This window comes from Mus musculus, chromosome 19, assembly GCF_000001635.26.
Source record: "Mus musculus strain C57BL/6J chromosome 19, GRCm38.p6 C57BL/6J".
Classification (NCBI taxonomy): Eukaryota; Metazoa; Chordata; class Mammalia; order Rodentia; family Muridae; genus Mus; species Mus musculus.
The window spans coordinates 26,705,545-26,720,394 of record NC_000085.6 but is presented as its reverse complement, the minus strand read 5'-3'; the positions used below and the strand labels follow the sequence as shown (position 1 = coordinate 26,720,394).

Here is a 14,850-nt window from a genome sequence, read left to right as displayed (position 1 = left end):
AAGCCTGATAACCCAAGCTTGGTCCTGGGACCTACAGGATGCAAGGAAAGAGCCAGCAAGTTGCACTCTGACCTCCACACACGTGCTGTGGTATGTACATGCCACATGCAAAATGAGTAAGTGGGAAAATATTTAAGGGTGAGCCCTACCTATATAATTCATTGCTTCCCCCAAACAAGTGAATTCTTTGAGCACATATAAAAATTCTACTAAGGATTATTAACCTTTATGAAGAGGATTTGCAATTTTAATGGAACAGAGAGAAACATTTCAGGGGAGGTTTTTAGTGACTCAGGTACCAACCACAGTCACATGTGGAGGGGACACGGAGGGTTACCCTGGTCCAGCTGTTGCCAATGCATCGGCTTCTCGGTACCTAGGTGGGGGGAGCAGAGGACCATACTCCTCCGCACTTCACTTCCTAAAAGGTCAGCTCTTAGGAGATTATTATAACACAACGGACCACAAAGTCAGGATCTTCTCAACTCCACAAGACACACGTGAAATGTCTCCCCTTCATGGGCCTCGGGAGCCTGTGCCTCTCTCGCTTTTTGTTCTAGAAATCCTATCTGGTTCTAAGTAAATGATGTGCCCTGTGCGCGTGGCTTTAAGTGTAGCCAAACAATCTGAACCGTGTAAAAGAACAGACCAAAAGCATTGTTTACCCTCTGTATATACTAGATGCATATACCCGGATCATCCCCAAGGAGAAATAAGTCATTAATTATTCATCATTTACCTTCTCCCTCCTCTTCTGATTCTACAGTACCAAAACACATATTCAATAAAATGATTTCTTTCCCTTAAAAGCTAAAACTGATAAAATGTGAAGGAAATATTTGCTTCTTGAACCCAAATGTGACTTAGAAATTAGGCGTCGAGGCTCCTGAAACTATGCTTCAACACTTCTGGAAATCACTCCGTCTGTACGACAGGGTAAGCCTGGAGCTCGGTAGCATCCTATTGGTAGATAAATGTGGCCACCCTGCTCTCCCATGTGCTATACTTAGCTTGTGATGCTTGGCTTAATCCAGCCATCTAATGCGTGGCTCAGAAACAGGATCTACCCATGGAGGCTTGGCAATGAGCAAGAGGGTGCTTCTTTAAGGCAGGACCTAGACAGAGGTTGCATGAGGCAACCTCTTAATAGCTAGCAGATAACTAGTAGGAAAGCAATCTCCCCGAGACCTACTCTGTGACAGCCTGTTGCTACTTCAAGCTCTAAGCTAGACCAAATTCCGGATTCCTAGATCAGAGTTTGCAAAATGACCACAGTAGGTTGTTTTGTAACTGGAGAGTAGGACAACCATAGAATAAGTATTTTCTTTAATTTTAATAACAATAACCCATATACATATAATTTTTTTAAAAAGGGTAGATTCAATTAAATATGATAAGCTACAAGTCCTAGTGATCTTAGAGATCCTACTTACCCAATACTTCTCTATAACATCTTAAACTAGCTTTGGACAAAAAAGACTAACTTTTCTATTTAATTACTACCTGGATGTATCCATCTTAAGGCCTTAGTATAAATCATAACATTTATTACTATTTTTCACCTTCACAGCAAATATGGCCTCTAAAAGCCCATTATTTATATATTGGTCCAAGATAAATATCTGAAGCATGTTGCTATCAAATAAACCTTTTAGGTAAAACCCACAGGTTATCAGTATTGACGGTGAATTAATTATTTGATGTCTTGGTTTTAGAAGGGGAAGGCAATGGCACTGTTTAAAAGAAAGATTATTATTTTAAAGGAGCTATTTGTTTACAGTATCTATACATTGAAGTAATAAGTCTCTATTACTGTGAGGCACAGGACTAATTCTGAGTAATGGACGAAGACTTTTGATACATGCGATCCAGAGCGCCTAGGCAGCTCGCATTCCATTCTTGCTTGCCGCTAAACTCTTTAATCACAGTAGCTGGCATGGATTCAAATTCATTTTCCTGCCCCCTGGTGGAAGTGCTAATGAACAGCCCAGTGGCCAAAGGTATACAAATTAAACCCAACAGAAAACAGCAGAGCTGGTTCAGTCTCCCTAACAGATGCTAACACGTAAGAAACAGGCCTGAGAACTCACAAACTTCAGGTTCTTACACAAGTACATTCATTCCTGCACCAGTCTGGGCTATGTCAATTCATTCCTGAGTCAGTCTGGGCTGTGACAAGCCTGTTCTAGGGTCGTAGACCTAGTTAAAGGGAGACGGGACCTTGAACAAAATTTCCAGGTTTGTCTGAGATTTTTCAAATCCTACAAAAGCTCAGCCTCAAAGAAGAATGGAGCAGCACTAAATTTCTCCCCGATTTCAGGGCGCTGCCAGGGAAGGCCGATTTCTGAGTGTAACCTAATTTGGGAGTATCTGAGGCCATTGTAGTGTTGAGTGAGTGCCAGGAAAGGCCAGGAAAGCCTTTCTGCCTCAGGGTTCCCTAGTCTCCTACCCCTTGGTAAGTGCCTCAAAGATAGATGTTGCTTTCTGATGTGTATCCCCAACCCCCCTATTTAAAAGTCTAATCTATAATTGTAGGGAGTAACAGCAGAACCCCACATTAATGCAGAACCCACATTAATGCCCTGTCTCCCTAAAATGGCCTCACCTGGGTAGCAAAGTAATACATTTCCTAAAGCTGGGAGCCACTGCTATGGCTGCCTGCTTTTCTGCCTGGGAAAGAGGTAATGGTCTTTCATTGTGAATCATTATGTGTGGGCATAATCTGCGTTCTCTAGACAAAGGCCACAAGCAAATAATCCCCCTCCCCCCATGAAAATGACATAAGCGTCCACACAGCCTTGGTTCTATTCTCTCACCCTCCCTAAGCTTAAAAGGCAGAGATTACAAACCCATCGGGTCATATTTGGCTTAGCTGTGTTCTCTTTGGCCTGCAGTGTTATGGAATAATATTAATAAAGGTCCTGAATGTAGTTGCAAACCTTAATGCTGAGAGTTCGCCAAAAAGGGTCGATTCCTAGCATCTCTTCAAAAGTTGTAATTTCTGCTTAAAAGGGTCTCACATCTCCACCTTGCAGCCCCAGCACCGGCAACCACATCTTTACTATGCCTCTCCTTTCCAGGTGCTTTGCTTACACAAGGGTGGGGGGGTTCCAGGACCCCATGGCTTTCTAACAGGTGCCTGTGATCAGGGTTCTTCAGTGCTACTACACCCCAGCCATAGTGCATACATATCCCGTCCCTCACGGTCACGCTAAATGCCTGACACGAAAGTCAGAATGGCTGAATGCTTTGGAGGAAGCCTTACCCCTTATTCATCTGGATCTGTCTTGTCATCTGGACAAACCCTGAAACCACAACCATCACCACCCTCATTCGGTAATCTATTGCACATAAGCACTACGTGCCCGGGACTGTTCTAGTCATTTAAGATGAGAGTGTAAAAGCCCGAAGAAGGCAGTAGCCACCATTCTGCAGCCGCTGAGCAGCCTCCCCCACAGATTGGGCCTGTTCCCCAACCACTGTGGAATGTAGTGCATCTCACATGTAAGTCAAACTGAGGTTTCAGGAAACTTATAGGTGATGCTACGCTTCATGGAACCTCAAGGTTAAAGCCACAGGCAACACATTCTAAAACACCGAGCTCCTCTAACATAGAGCAGGTTCTGCTCTTTGGATCACGGCCGTATCTTCCTATGCACGCAGGCAAAGGTTCTATTCCCTTAAGTGTCTTCCCTGCAACAACTTCACAGGCTGTTGCTGTTCACCTGCTCCTATTCAGGAAGAAGCTGGCTAAGCCACAGCTGCAAACTGAATGCAAGCAGAATGGACAGCTGCCCAGTGTGACTCTGGCCTGGGATGAGGACTGGGTCCCTGGTGAACTAGGGACCGCATACCCTGTGTGAAGGGTGAAGCTGCGACTCAGCTCTGGCCAACTGCCTCCAAACCGAGCTGTGGGCCAAACACCGCCCCATCTCACTTTCCAAAGGAAGCCAGAAATCGAGATTCTTTTCATGCTGGCAACAAATGCAAAATTTCAAGAACTGCTATGTGGGCCAAACACAATATGTCTGCCGGCTAAAGCCAGCCAGTTTGCAGACTCTGAACCAAAAGCAACGCACAGACTTCAGGGCCTAGGTTCTGCCCAGTATGCAGGCTGCGGGGCGGGCAGTCTGGATAACAAAAAGGGGAGGTGGGGAGGGGTGGGGAGAGATAGTCCTTTCCCATAATTCCTGCAACATTACCATAAAAAGATCAAATTCTTCCTCCCGGCGAGCAATCATCTGGTTCAGGGTCTCGTCGTCTGGTACCTCATCTTCTTCCTGGATTCAGCAACAGAATGATCAGAAGAGGCTTTAAGAACAGAGACTGGATAGTTTGTGGGGGGATGTTCTGCCCTACTTCTCAGGACAGAAAGGGGAGGAAGGGTCTCTCAGCTTAGTACCTGCCGTTGGTATTTTGAGAGGTTGAGCTTTTCAGACCGTCTTTCCAGCAGGAAATCTGTCTAGGGCGGGAAATCTGCTCTCTAAGAAACACGAGCTCTCCTGGGTGTGGATCTTTTCTGTTACTTTTAAAGCAAGCTACTTAATGTCTCCCGCCTCCATGACCTCATCTGTAACACAGGCGTGACATCTACTTCACATCTACTTCACGGGAGGAAGCCAGCTCCAGGCACAACTACTTAATGTTAATTCTACTAAATCCATTGATGATACTGCAGATACTGCAAACATGAATGTTTATTTTCAAAGATTTACCCAAAACAGTGAGGTTTTTGTCACTATGCACCAGGATGAGGCAAAAGAAAAAAAAATCATATATAGATACTAAATACAGAACCTTTAAGATAAGTTGGATCTATGTATTTTGACAGGCACTATTATTGATGATGGTACAAAATGTTCCTAAATTTTATATCCTATTAAACAAAGGCACATTACCTGCTAATTTTCAGAAATAAATAGTTCTCAAGGTTTTAGGAACAAACAGTATGCTGTGGTTTCCATGATTTAAAAAAAAATAATAATAACACCAGCAGCCTAAGATAGATGATGTCAGCTCCCAAGACACCTTGCATACCAAAGGGACTTAATCACTCTTAGAAATACATGCAATCCAATAAAGAATGATTCAAGATAATCATTATTACTGAAAACCCTTCCGATTTCATTCACCTCCATGTTGATTAAAGTGACTCTGTCTAAATATTGCACTTCACCTGACAAGGAAGCAGATTAGCTGGAGAATGGGCTCAGGACTTAACAAGATCTTGTACACACACAATGAGGCCATAGGTGTCCTCAGACAAGATGTACACTCTTCTGGAAGTTGGCAGGACAGCTGCCCAGAGAGACCTGAGTACCCAGGGCACAGAGCAGCTGCGAAGTTTACAAGAGATCTTGCTGGGTTCTCTGTCCCCTCATCCTTCATGCCAGCTGTGATTGTGGCACCCTGCACTGCCCTGGACTGTTGGCACAGGAGCTCTCCACTGACATCTGCAAAGGTCCCTGGTTGACTTCCCATCAGGGTATAGACTACCAGAGTCTGGTAATAGTTGCCTGACACAGTTGTTGTCCCAGCAGGCTGCTACCAGTGAGAGACAGTTGGCACAGAACTCCCCTGTAACCTTATGTTGTGATCTGTGGGCCTGAGAGAGATCAGCCACTGCCTGTGGTTTAGGAAAGCTAGAAGCCCCCAAGCTTCGTTGCCCATCAGGTAACATTTATTACAAGATCTTTTAAAAGAAAGAAAGAGAGAAAGAAAGAAAGAGAGAGAGAGAGAGAGAGAGGGAGGGAGGGAGGGAGGGAGGGAGGGAGGGGAGGGGAGGGGAGGGGAGGGGAGGGGAGGGGGGAGGAGAATGCTGTGGCAACTCCTAGTTGAATACCAGCTCTTCCCACACCACACTTTGTCAAAACACTTTGTGTGCCACTTTAGATTTAAAATAGACTAAAATTTATCCCGTTAGTATCTGAAATGTTTTTAGTATATCGATCATATTAATTATTCAATATTTATTTATTACGAGAATGTATATATGTGTGTGTGTATGTCAAAAGACAACTTGTGGGAATCAGTTCTCTCCTTCCAACATGTGGGTCCCGGGGACCAAGCTCAGTTTGGCAAGCTTGCTGACAAGTACCTTTACCTGTTGAGCCATGTCACCAGCCCATAGTGTTTGGGGAAATGGCCACATGTGTAAACTAAAGTAAAAGGTAGCACATAATCTAACTCCTCAGCCTGTATCAAATCTTCAGTTTTAAAAACCAGAAATGGCGAATTGCTGGAGATTTTAAAAGGTTTTAGACGTGAGTGGACATCTGAGTGCCTATGACTAGTTTCGCTTCTCGTCATTTCCTGATACTCAATAGGTGACTGTGTGTGTGTGTGTGTGTGTCTGTGTGTGTGTGTGCGTGCAAATGTATGTATGTATGTATGTATGTATGTATGTATGCATGTATATGTATGGTGGACAAACTAGGAGGCACTCTCCACTTTGCAAAGAGATTCATTTCAGGATTCTTTTACCTATCAGTCTCTACTTCACATGCAGGCTCATTTCAGAAATGAAGAGTATATAAAAGAGACTTTAAAAGCTCTGCCTCACCCACCAACACCTAAGGCAGTCTCTCCCAGCTGACCACACTAGCAAGAGAACCAGGTAAATGGATGGAGTTAGAGGGAAACAAAACAAAACAAAACAAAACAAAACAAAACATCCTGAGTGAGGTAACCCAGACCCAAAAAAGACAAATATGTATTCACTTATTTATGGATGTTAGCTCTGAAGCCTTTTCTAGTCTTGCCATAATCTATATAACCACAAATGTTAGGTATAGAGTAAGGAACTGGGGGTGGGGAGTATATATATCCCCCTAGGAAGGGGAAATAAAATAGGGATGGATGGATGGATGGATGGATGGATGGATGGATGGATGGATGGAAGGAGAAGGAACTGGGATGGGAGGATCAAATGGGTACAGGGAGAGGAAAAGGTTGAGGGAGGGAAGACAGGAATAGTTAAACTGAGGACCATTTAAGGGGTACTATGGAAACCCACTACAGTAGAAGCTTCCTGAAATGCACACATATATGAAGGTGATGGAAATGGAATCGCTAAATAATGGGGGAAAAGGAGCCCCTTGTGGACATCTCTGATCACCAAATGTCTTAAGTTCTGAGAATGGGTTACATGTAACAGAGTTGTTAGCCCCGTGGGATCCTCCAACACTTCAACTATTTCAAGGCTATTGGTTGCTCTCAACGCACTGATGGTAAAGGCCCATTTCTGAAGACAACACCTACACAACTCACTGAACATGAAGAAGCTGCACTGGGGACGCCTACCTAGAGCCCTTTGCCCTTACTGACTAGTGTTCAGAGTCCTGGAAGGTACCCTGAAAGCCATAGCAAAGGAGAAAGGTAGATACCAACTCGGCTATAAGCCTGCATGCAAGATGGGCTATGCAATAGTGGCCTAAGGCTTGTGGGAGTAACCAACCAATGTTTGGTTGGATTTAAGGCTCACTCCATAAGATGGAACCCATCGCCAACACTGCTTGGGTGGCCATGAACTTGAGACTAGATGAGCCAGGGACCTAGGGGGAAAAAACCGAACAATACTGTTCTGCTAAAAGAGCATAGCAACAGAAGCAACAAAATGACTCTAAGAGCATTCTGCTATACTTATAGGTCAGTGTCTTGCTCAGCCATTGCCAGAGCAGCTTTGCCCTTGCATAAACAGGAATAAATACAGAGATCCACAACGGGACAATATGCAGAGAGCAAGAGCCCCTGGAACACTCAGTCCCGAATGGGATGTCTTCATTAATTCCTTCTCCTCAAGGCTCAGGGAACCCTGTGGAAGCAGAAAGACTGAAGCAGCCAGAAGGAACGGAGGACACCAAAGGAACAAAGCCTTCTAGACACAGCAGCACTGGCACCCATATGAACTCAGAGAATAGAGCAGGATGAACAGCACCTGTATAGGTCTGGGCTGGATGTAATTCCTGTTCTGAGAGTGAACGTGTGCACACAGGCCCACATGCCTAACCCGGAAGCTATCTTGAATGATAACCACTCACAAATAAGAGGACACAGAGCAAGAAAATAATAACCACTCACAAATGAAAGGACACAGAGCAAGAAAGAACGTGAATTTGAGTGAGTGGAGAGGTGGGGAGAGCCTCGGAGTTAGATGAGGCAGAAACCATAATTAGAATAAATTACATGAAAAAAATCTATTTTCAATTAAAAATACTTTTAAAAAGAATATAAGTTTTAATTTATGGAGGATTTCAAAACCACAAAACCATATTTATGCAATGAGAATAATAGTCTGTGCAAATATGTAAACTAAATTAACGCTCTAATTTTTAAGCACAGGTATAGAAAAGTGAAGACGTCTGCCCTTGAACAGTTCTATGCTAAGAGCTGGTGTTGGCATTGTGCTCTCTGGATGTTTATAGACATGTTTTTAAATGTTCATTTTAGGCTGATAGTTTGTGTGTGTTTGTGTGTGTGTATGTGTGTGTGTGTGTGTGTGTGTGTGTACACAAACAAGACAAGTACTCTACACAGAGCTACACATCCCCAGTTCTTGGATGAATATTTAAAATAAAATGACTAAAGTGGGTCATCTAAAAGAATAAAATGACTCAATAAAGGAAAGATAAAACACTCTTTGCACAACTTTGACAATTTTTGTAAATAGAGATGTTAGACTCTGATTTTTCTCTGCCTCTGTTCAGTTTTTAAAAGATCCTTTTTATGATCATTAAGGCCAAGCTTTCCAAACTCATGAGCTAAAGATGCTGTGAAGGGCTGGGAAGGACCATCCTATAACTGTTGAAGTATCCTCATTTTTAATCAAAAAGCAGCAGAGAATGGGGTTCTGGGGTATGAGAGAAAGAAAAAAATGACCACTTAGCCAGAGTTCTATGAAGTATCATTCCTGCGGTTCCGTATCTTGCCAATAGGAGGCAGCACTCACAATACAATCAAATATACTTGGTGGTACCCAACCCCCCAGAGGACAGGGAATATGCACAGGCTAAGCTTTGAAGGTCCCCTGGCAATAGCTCTTTTTTTTTTTAAGGTATTTTCTTCATTTACATTTCAAATGCTATCCCAAAAGTCCCCCAGACCCCCCCCCCACCCCATTCCCCTACCCACCCACTCCCACTTCTTGGCCCTGGCATTCCCCCATACTGAGGCATATAAAGTTTGCAAGACCAAAGGGCCTCTCTTCCCACTGATGGCCGACTAGGCCATCTTCTGATACATATGCAGCTAGAGACACGAGCTCTGGGGGGGTACTGGTTAGTTCATATTGTTGTTCCACCTATAGGGTTGCAGACCCCTTTAGCTCCTTGGGTACTTTCTCCAGCTCCTCCATTGGGGGCCCTGTGGTCCATCCAATAGCTGACTGAGAGCATCCACTTCTGTGTTTGCTAAGCCCCGGCATAGTCTCACAAGAGACAGCTATATCAGGGTCCTTTCAGCAAAATCTTGCTGGTGTATGCAATGGTGTCAGCATTGGGAGGCTGATGATGAGATGGATCCCGACTTAAGACATATGAATACCTTTCTGAGATTTTCTGTGCTTGGGATATAAGACAGCAGCTAATTTAGTCATTTGAATTAACCCCAGCCCAGAAAATTCTTTAAGGAACAAAGAAAAGGCGTGATTTTTTGAATCCTTCTGAGACAAAAGGTCACCGTTAGATTTCCCAAGTCTGGCTTTGTGTATTACCTCATTCTCCTCCTCGTGCTCCAGAATGGCCTGCAGGAAGGCCCTCCGCTCGTGGCTGGATGACTTCTGGTCAAACATGCCTGCTTGGATAACCTTCTGATCCACGTTCAGCTTGTACTTGGCAGCCGCGAGAATCTTTTCCTCCACACTGTTGACGGTGCAAAGCCTCAGCACCCGGACCTCGTTTTGTTGGCCAATGCGGTGAGCTCGGTCTTGGGCCTGCAGATCCTGGTTTTGAGAACAAGATGCTGTGAGGATCTGAGCGCCTGGACTATCCCAGCAAACGGGGCTACGTAAGAGGGAGATGTGCGGATGTTCCATAAACGGCCTTTTCAAGATTAGATTTTGCTTACGTTTGAAAAAAATATATACAAGCTATTGTCTTTGGAAAAATTCAAGGCCATCTCCTAATGAGGAAGTCTGGGCTTAAATTAACCATGCCAAACTGAAATGTGATCTCAAGATTTGAAATCTAGCTCTTAAAATATTTTTTTACCTATCTGTGTAGGTTTACCCTTCATCAAAACCAAACCCAATGATTTCAGAATTAAGACTTAGATATTACCTACAAAAACACATTCAAAGCCGGGCGTGGTGGCGCACGCCTTTAATCCCAGCACTCGGGAGGCAGAGGCAGGTGGATCTCTGAGTTCGAGGCCAGCCTGGTCTACAAAGTGAGTTGAACTACATTCAAGTAGGAAGACACACAGTCTTTTCATTGTAATGTGCTAATAGCAGTATTCTATTACCAAACTATATTTTCATGCATTGTACTTATACATACATATATAGATTGCATTATAGATACATACATGCCCACAAACATGCATATATTATGCAGCTATACAATTCCCGGATCTAATTCTATCAAAGATTCACTACTTTGTTTTACAAGTATATTCCAGTATATCTGGAAATGTAAAGGACTGCTAGTAGCATAATAAATGTGGCCTGGGATAGCAAAATGTAAGCGCCATACTAGACATGGCTCTGTGTCAGATTTCACTTTTGGAAGTTTACCCTGAGGAAGGCACCATGGGTATGAATGAATAAATATTAATAAATAAATGGGCTTTTGTAAAGCATTACATTACCTATTCTTTCTGTATTTTTTTTTCAAAAGAGGAAGTAAACATTCTAGAGTACCAGACTGGTACAGCAGATTGCAGTCTGCAGCAGCACAAATTATCAGAAGATTTAGTGACACGCAGCTGTAAGTGGCACCTACAAGTTGTAAATGAACATAAACATTTGGTCCCTTTAAGTAAAAACTTTTGTAAACGTCTGAGGCCATCACCTAACCTGATAGCTACTCAAATAAACATGGCCCTTTTATCACATGGTCCAGGAGAGGGACCAGGTCGCACGCCGATGCACTGTTTACACACGTGCCGTGAGAGCAGACGTGCTTTTAGGACAAAGGTGCTCTGCTCTGCTTCCTGCATTCCAAGCATGACACTTAGCACAGGAGGTCTGTTTTTGCTGCAGGGACCTTTCAGACGGAGTGATTAGTTAAGTTGCTGCAGGGACCTTTCAGACGGCGTGATTAGTTAAGTCAGAAGTTTGCCCTCAGGAGCCGTGAACAAATTCCTGTTAGCATCATGGACTGAAGCTTGAGCACAATGCAGAGTAGCCCATCACATTATTACTGAAGAGGACAAAGGTAAAATAGATGACTGAAATGCTTCCTGGAGTGGGGCTTGAACCAATCATCTCTCCCAACCCACCTTCACCTAAGCAGCAGTCAATGGCAGGCTCTGTGTCATCAGCCTTTCCATTAGAAGTGAGGCGAGCCAATCACGTCGGTAACAAGTCTCACCCTCAAGATTTGGGCTCCCTGAGCCAGAGGGGAAAGTATTAGTTCCTTCACCAACCTCCAGCTTTATATTTAGTCTCCAAACATGAAAACTCATCTCCTCTTTCTGGGAGTAGCAGACCAAGTGTGCCAGAAGGTACAGTCGTCCCACCTACAGCCTAAAAGAGGTGCATAAAGCCACACCACTAAGACGCAGGTGGCAGCAGATGACAGAGTCAGGACGGGGAGTCCAAGAACTTGTTGCAACAACAGCTTCAGGGCGGAAGCAAAAATGTGGCTTTATGTCTAGATCACCTGTCTGTTTGGAAAGTAGCCAAAGTTAGCATTCTTAGGATGCAGAGATTCCAAGAATGTGGGTCTCCCTAGGCCAAAAGCATAAACAAGAAAGAAGTGCTGTAATTACTGAATGAATGAATATTTCTGAGGTTTTTTTCTATATGTTTAACTCTGAGTGTTTGTTTGTTTGTTTGTGGCAGTACTGGAGAGTAACTCTCAATCTCTCCTAACATTTTAGGCAAACCTTCAACTTTTGAACTACATTCCTAGCCCATCATTTACTTTATGAGTCAACATATCTCTTAAGTTGCCCAGGCTGGCCCAGAAGTCACTCCATAACCCCCAATGGTATATGAACTTGCAGTCTCCCAGCTTCTGTCTCCCTCAGGGCTGAGATTATAGACCCGTGTTACTAAGTTCTATTTCTGTCTAGGGTATCAATCAGCAGCCTCAAACTTCATCCCCCTATGCGTTATGATACGTGGTGGTTTAAATGGAAAACGGCCCCCACAGACCCACAGGGAATGGCACTATTAGGAAGTGTGGCCTTGTTGGAGTGGGTGTAGCCTTGTTGAATGGGTGTGGGCTTGTTGGAGTGGGTGTGGCCTTGTAGGAGTGGGTGTGGCCTTGTTGGAAGAAATGTGTCACTAAGGTTTCAGAAATTTAAGCCAGGCCCAGCACTGAGCTCTCTTTCTGCCTTCAGACCCAGATACAGAACTCTCAGCTACCTCTCTAGTACCATGTCCGCCTATGTGACGCCATGCTTCCCTCCATGATGATAATGCATTAAGCCTCTGAACTATTAGCCAGCTCCAGTGAAATATTGTCCTTTCCAAGTGTTGCCATGGTCATGGTGCCTCTTCATAGCAATAGAACACCGAACTAAGGCACGATGCCTGAACTCAAGAGCCCAGCTGAGAAGAGAGCCTCCTGAGAGACTTCGTGGTTGACTGCTCTGTTACTTGGTTATGGAACTTCTAGTCAAGTTGGAAGAGCCAGGTAAATGCAGGACTCTGCTGGTGACCCCAAACGCATGCGCTCTGCTCTCCCTTTGCTTTGTTCAGACACTGAAAAGAGCAGAGGTGAGGAAGAAAACTGCAGATGTGTCTGTCACCCTGAATGGAATCCTCCCTGCTGCAGAATGCAGTCAGGGGTATTGAAAAAACAAAAAAACAAAAACAAAAAACAAAAAACAAAAACAAAAAACAAACAAACAAACAAAAAAAAAACCAAACCTGAAAACCCTGAATTTGGAGCAAGCAAACTCTACTGGAGGCTCCACCCTTCATTCTGCTTTAATCTTCTCAGAGAATGAAGGACATCAAAGCTCAACGCACAGGCATCCAGGCTCAATGCATTAGATACCTGGGGCTGCGGCAGCAGGAAACAGGAAACAGGCCTGTGCTTCTTTCTAATGTAGCCCAGTACTCCACTTCCTGCCAGCAGCCCCAGGAAGTCTCTCCCACTCGTCCTTCCCCGGCTCCATAAGACCGGCATGCTCCTGCCATGGATGGCCAGCTGCCTGGTGGCTGGGGTGAGGGGAACACAGAGTTTGTCTTATCAGCTGGAACCCAGGCAGATGGCCCAGGGCCAGTCAGGAAACCCCTGGCATAAAAGACCTAGTCAACATTTATTGGGGAATCAACAAAATACTCCTTTAAAAGAATATCTCTAAGGTTATCAAAAAAAAAAAAAAAAAAAAAGAGTACCTACCAATAACAGATACTGAATGTGTGTGTGTGTGTGTGTATGATTTTAAATAACATAGAAAACTGAAGGCAAGGTTAGCTTCCTATACTAAGTGTCCTTGAAGACATTATTTAACCTGCTCAGGACTCAATCTCTAAAAGGCAAGAATGTAAATAGTAACTTTTAGGAACTTTGAGAGCAGTTGTGGAAACTGAGTGCAGCAATGCCCACCAGGAGTCTGGTGCAGAGGGAGTGCTCGGAGATTGCTAGCCTCCATGTTCTTCAGTTTGTTGTTATTACTGGACCTGGAGGCCAAACCCAGGGCCTCCTGAAAGCCAGGCTCACAGTCCACCAACGGAGCTATACTCCCAGCCCCTGAAACATTTTTGATGATGTATCCTTCACCAGATGTAATTTGTTCAACGGCAATCCCAAGAGGTGGGATTAAGACAGAAGAAGTGAGTTTCCAGCACGCTCTTGGGCTCTTTCACAGGCTTGGGCAGAACACAGAAATAGCTGCACTCTGAGGGAGAGAAGGAAACGGCCACAGTAATTGGCTGGGCTATTTCTCCTTTGGAGAAACTGCCCGGTCATTTAGAGGTGTGCTCTGTCCTATAAGTGTGAGTGATGAAAGTGATAATCTCTCCCTTCCTCTCGGCGCCAAGCCACGCACCTGGTGAGGATTCCAGTCGCTGTCAAATATGACCACCGTGTCTGCCGCCTGAAGATTTAAGCCCAGGCCCCCTGCTCTTGTGCTCAGCAAGAAAATGAAATACTGGGACCCAGGTTCATTGAATTTCTTTAGCAAAGCAGCACGATCTTCAGACTTGGTGGTGCCTGAGGGGGAATAAGAGAAAAAGAAATTTGCCAATTAACTCCTGTCTGAAAGAGGAGGAGAGGTAGACAAACAGGCCTGGTTCCTTTAGATGTGCACCCACCCTCCTCAGCACCAGCTAGGAAATGGTCGGGGCATCGGTAGATTTGGAAGGAGCTTGCAATTGGAAACAGGAAAGGAAGGCAAGGTGTGTTTACACTCTTCTGACCAGATACCTTTTGCAACTTCACGAATCCCAGCACCGGCTTACTTTAAGAAACAATGAACACATTTCCTGGGCTTGTTTCCGGGATTAAAAATAACAATGTTTAAAAAACCCCCACATGCATGTACACAGGCTCACAAAGTGTCTGTAACAGCTTAAAGCAACTTTCCTGAGAGCCATTAGGACAAGGTCTTTTATTGACTCCCAGGAGAATTAAAACAGAAAGAGGCTGCTCTCTACTGCCTCTGCCGCTGGGTTGCTGCTGAGGACAGCAATGTAGAATAAGCAGCCTGCAGGGAGGGAGGGAGGGAGGGAGGGAG

The 14,850-nt window shown here is 44.4% G+C and overlaps 1 protein-coding gene across 8 annotated transcripts in view; it reads right to left on the bottom strand.

Moving 5' to 3' along the window:
• Positions 1-14,850, bottom strand: part of Smarca2 (SWI/SNF related, matrix associated, actin dependent regulator of chromatin, subfamily a, member 2) — a 173,249-nt gene that overhangs the window by 57,927 nt on the left and 100,472 nt on the right. For all 8 annotated transcript variants that reach the window (XR_386502.3, XM_006527282.4, NM_011416.2 and 5 more), the window contains 3 exons: positions 14,164-14,327; positions 9,710-9,937; positions 4,203-4,280 (listed from right to left, as the gene is read on the bottom strand). Coding sequence is in view for 7 of the 8 variants with exons in the window: in XM_006527282.4 (XP_006527345.1) it covers positions 4,203-4,280; positions 9,710-9,937; positions 14,164-14,327 (470 nt within the window). In the remaining variant the exon portion in view is untranslated. The remainder of the gene's footprint in view (positions 1-4,202; positions 4,281-9,709; positions 9,938-14,163; positions 14,328-14,850) is intronic.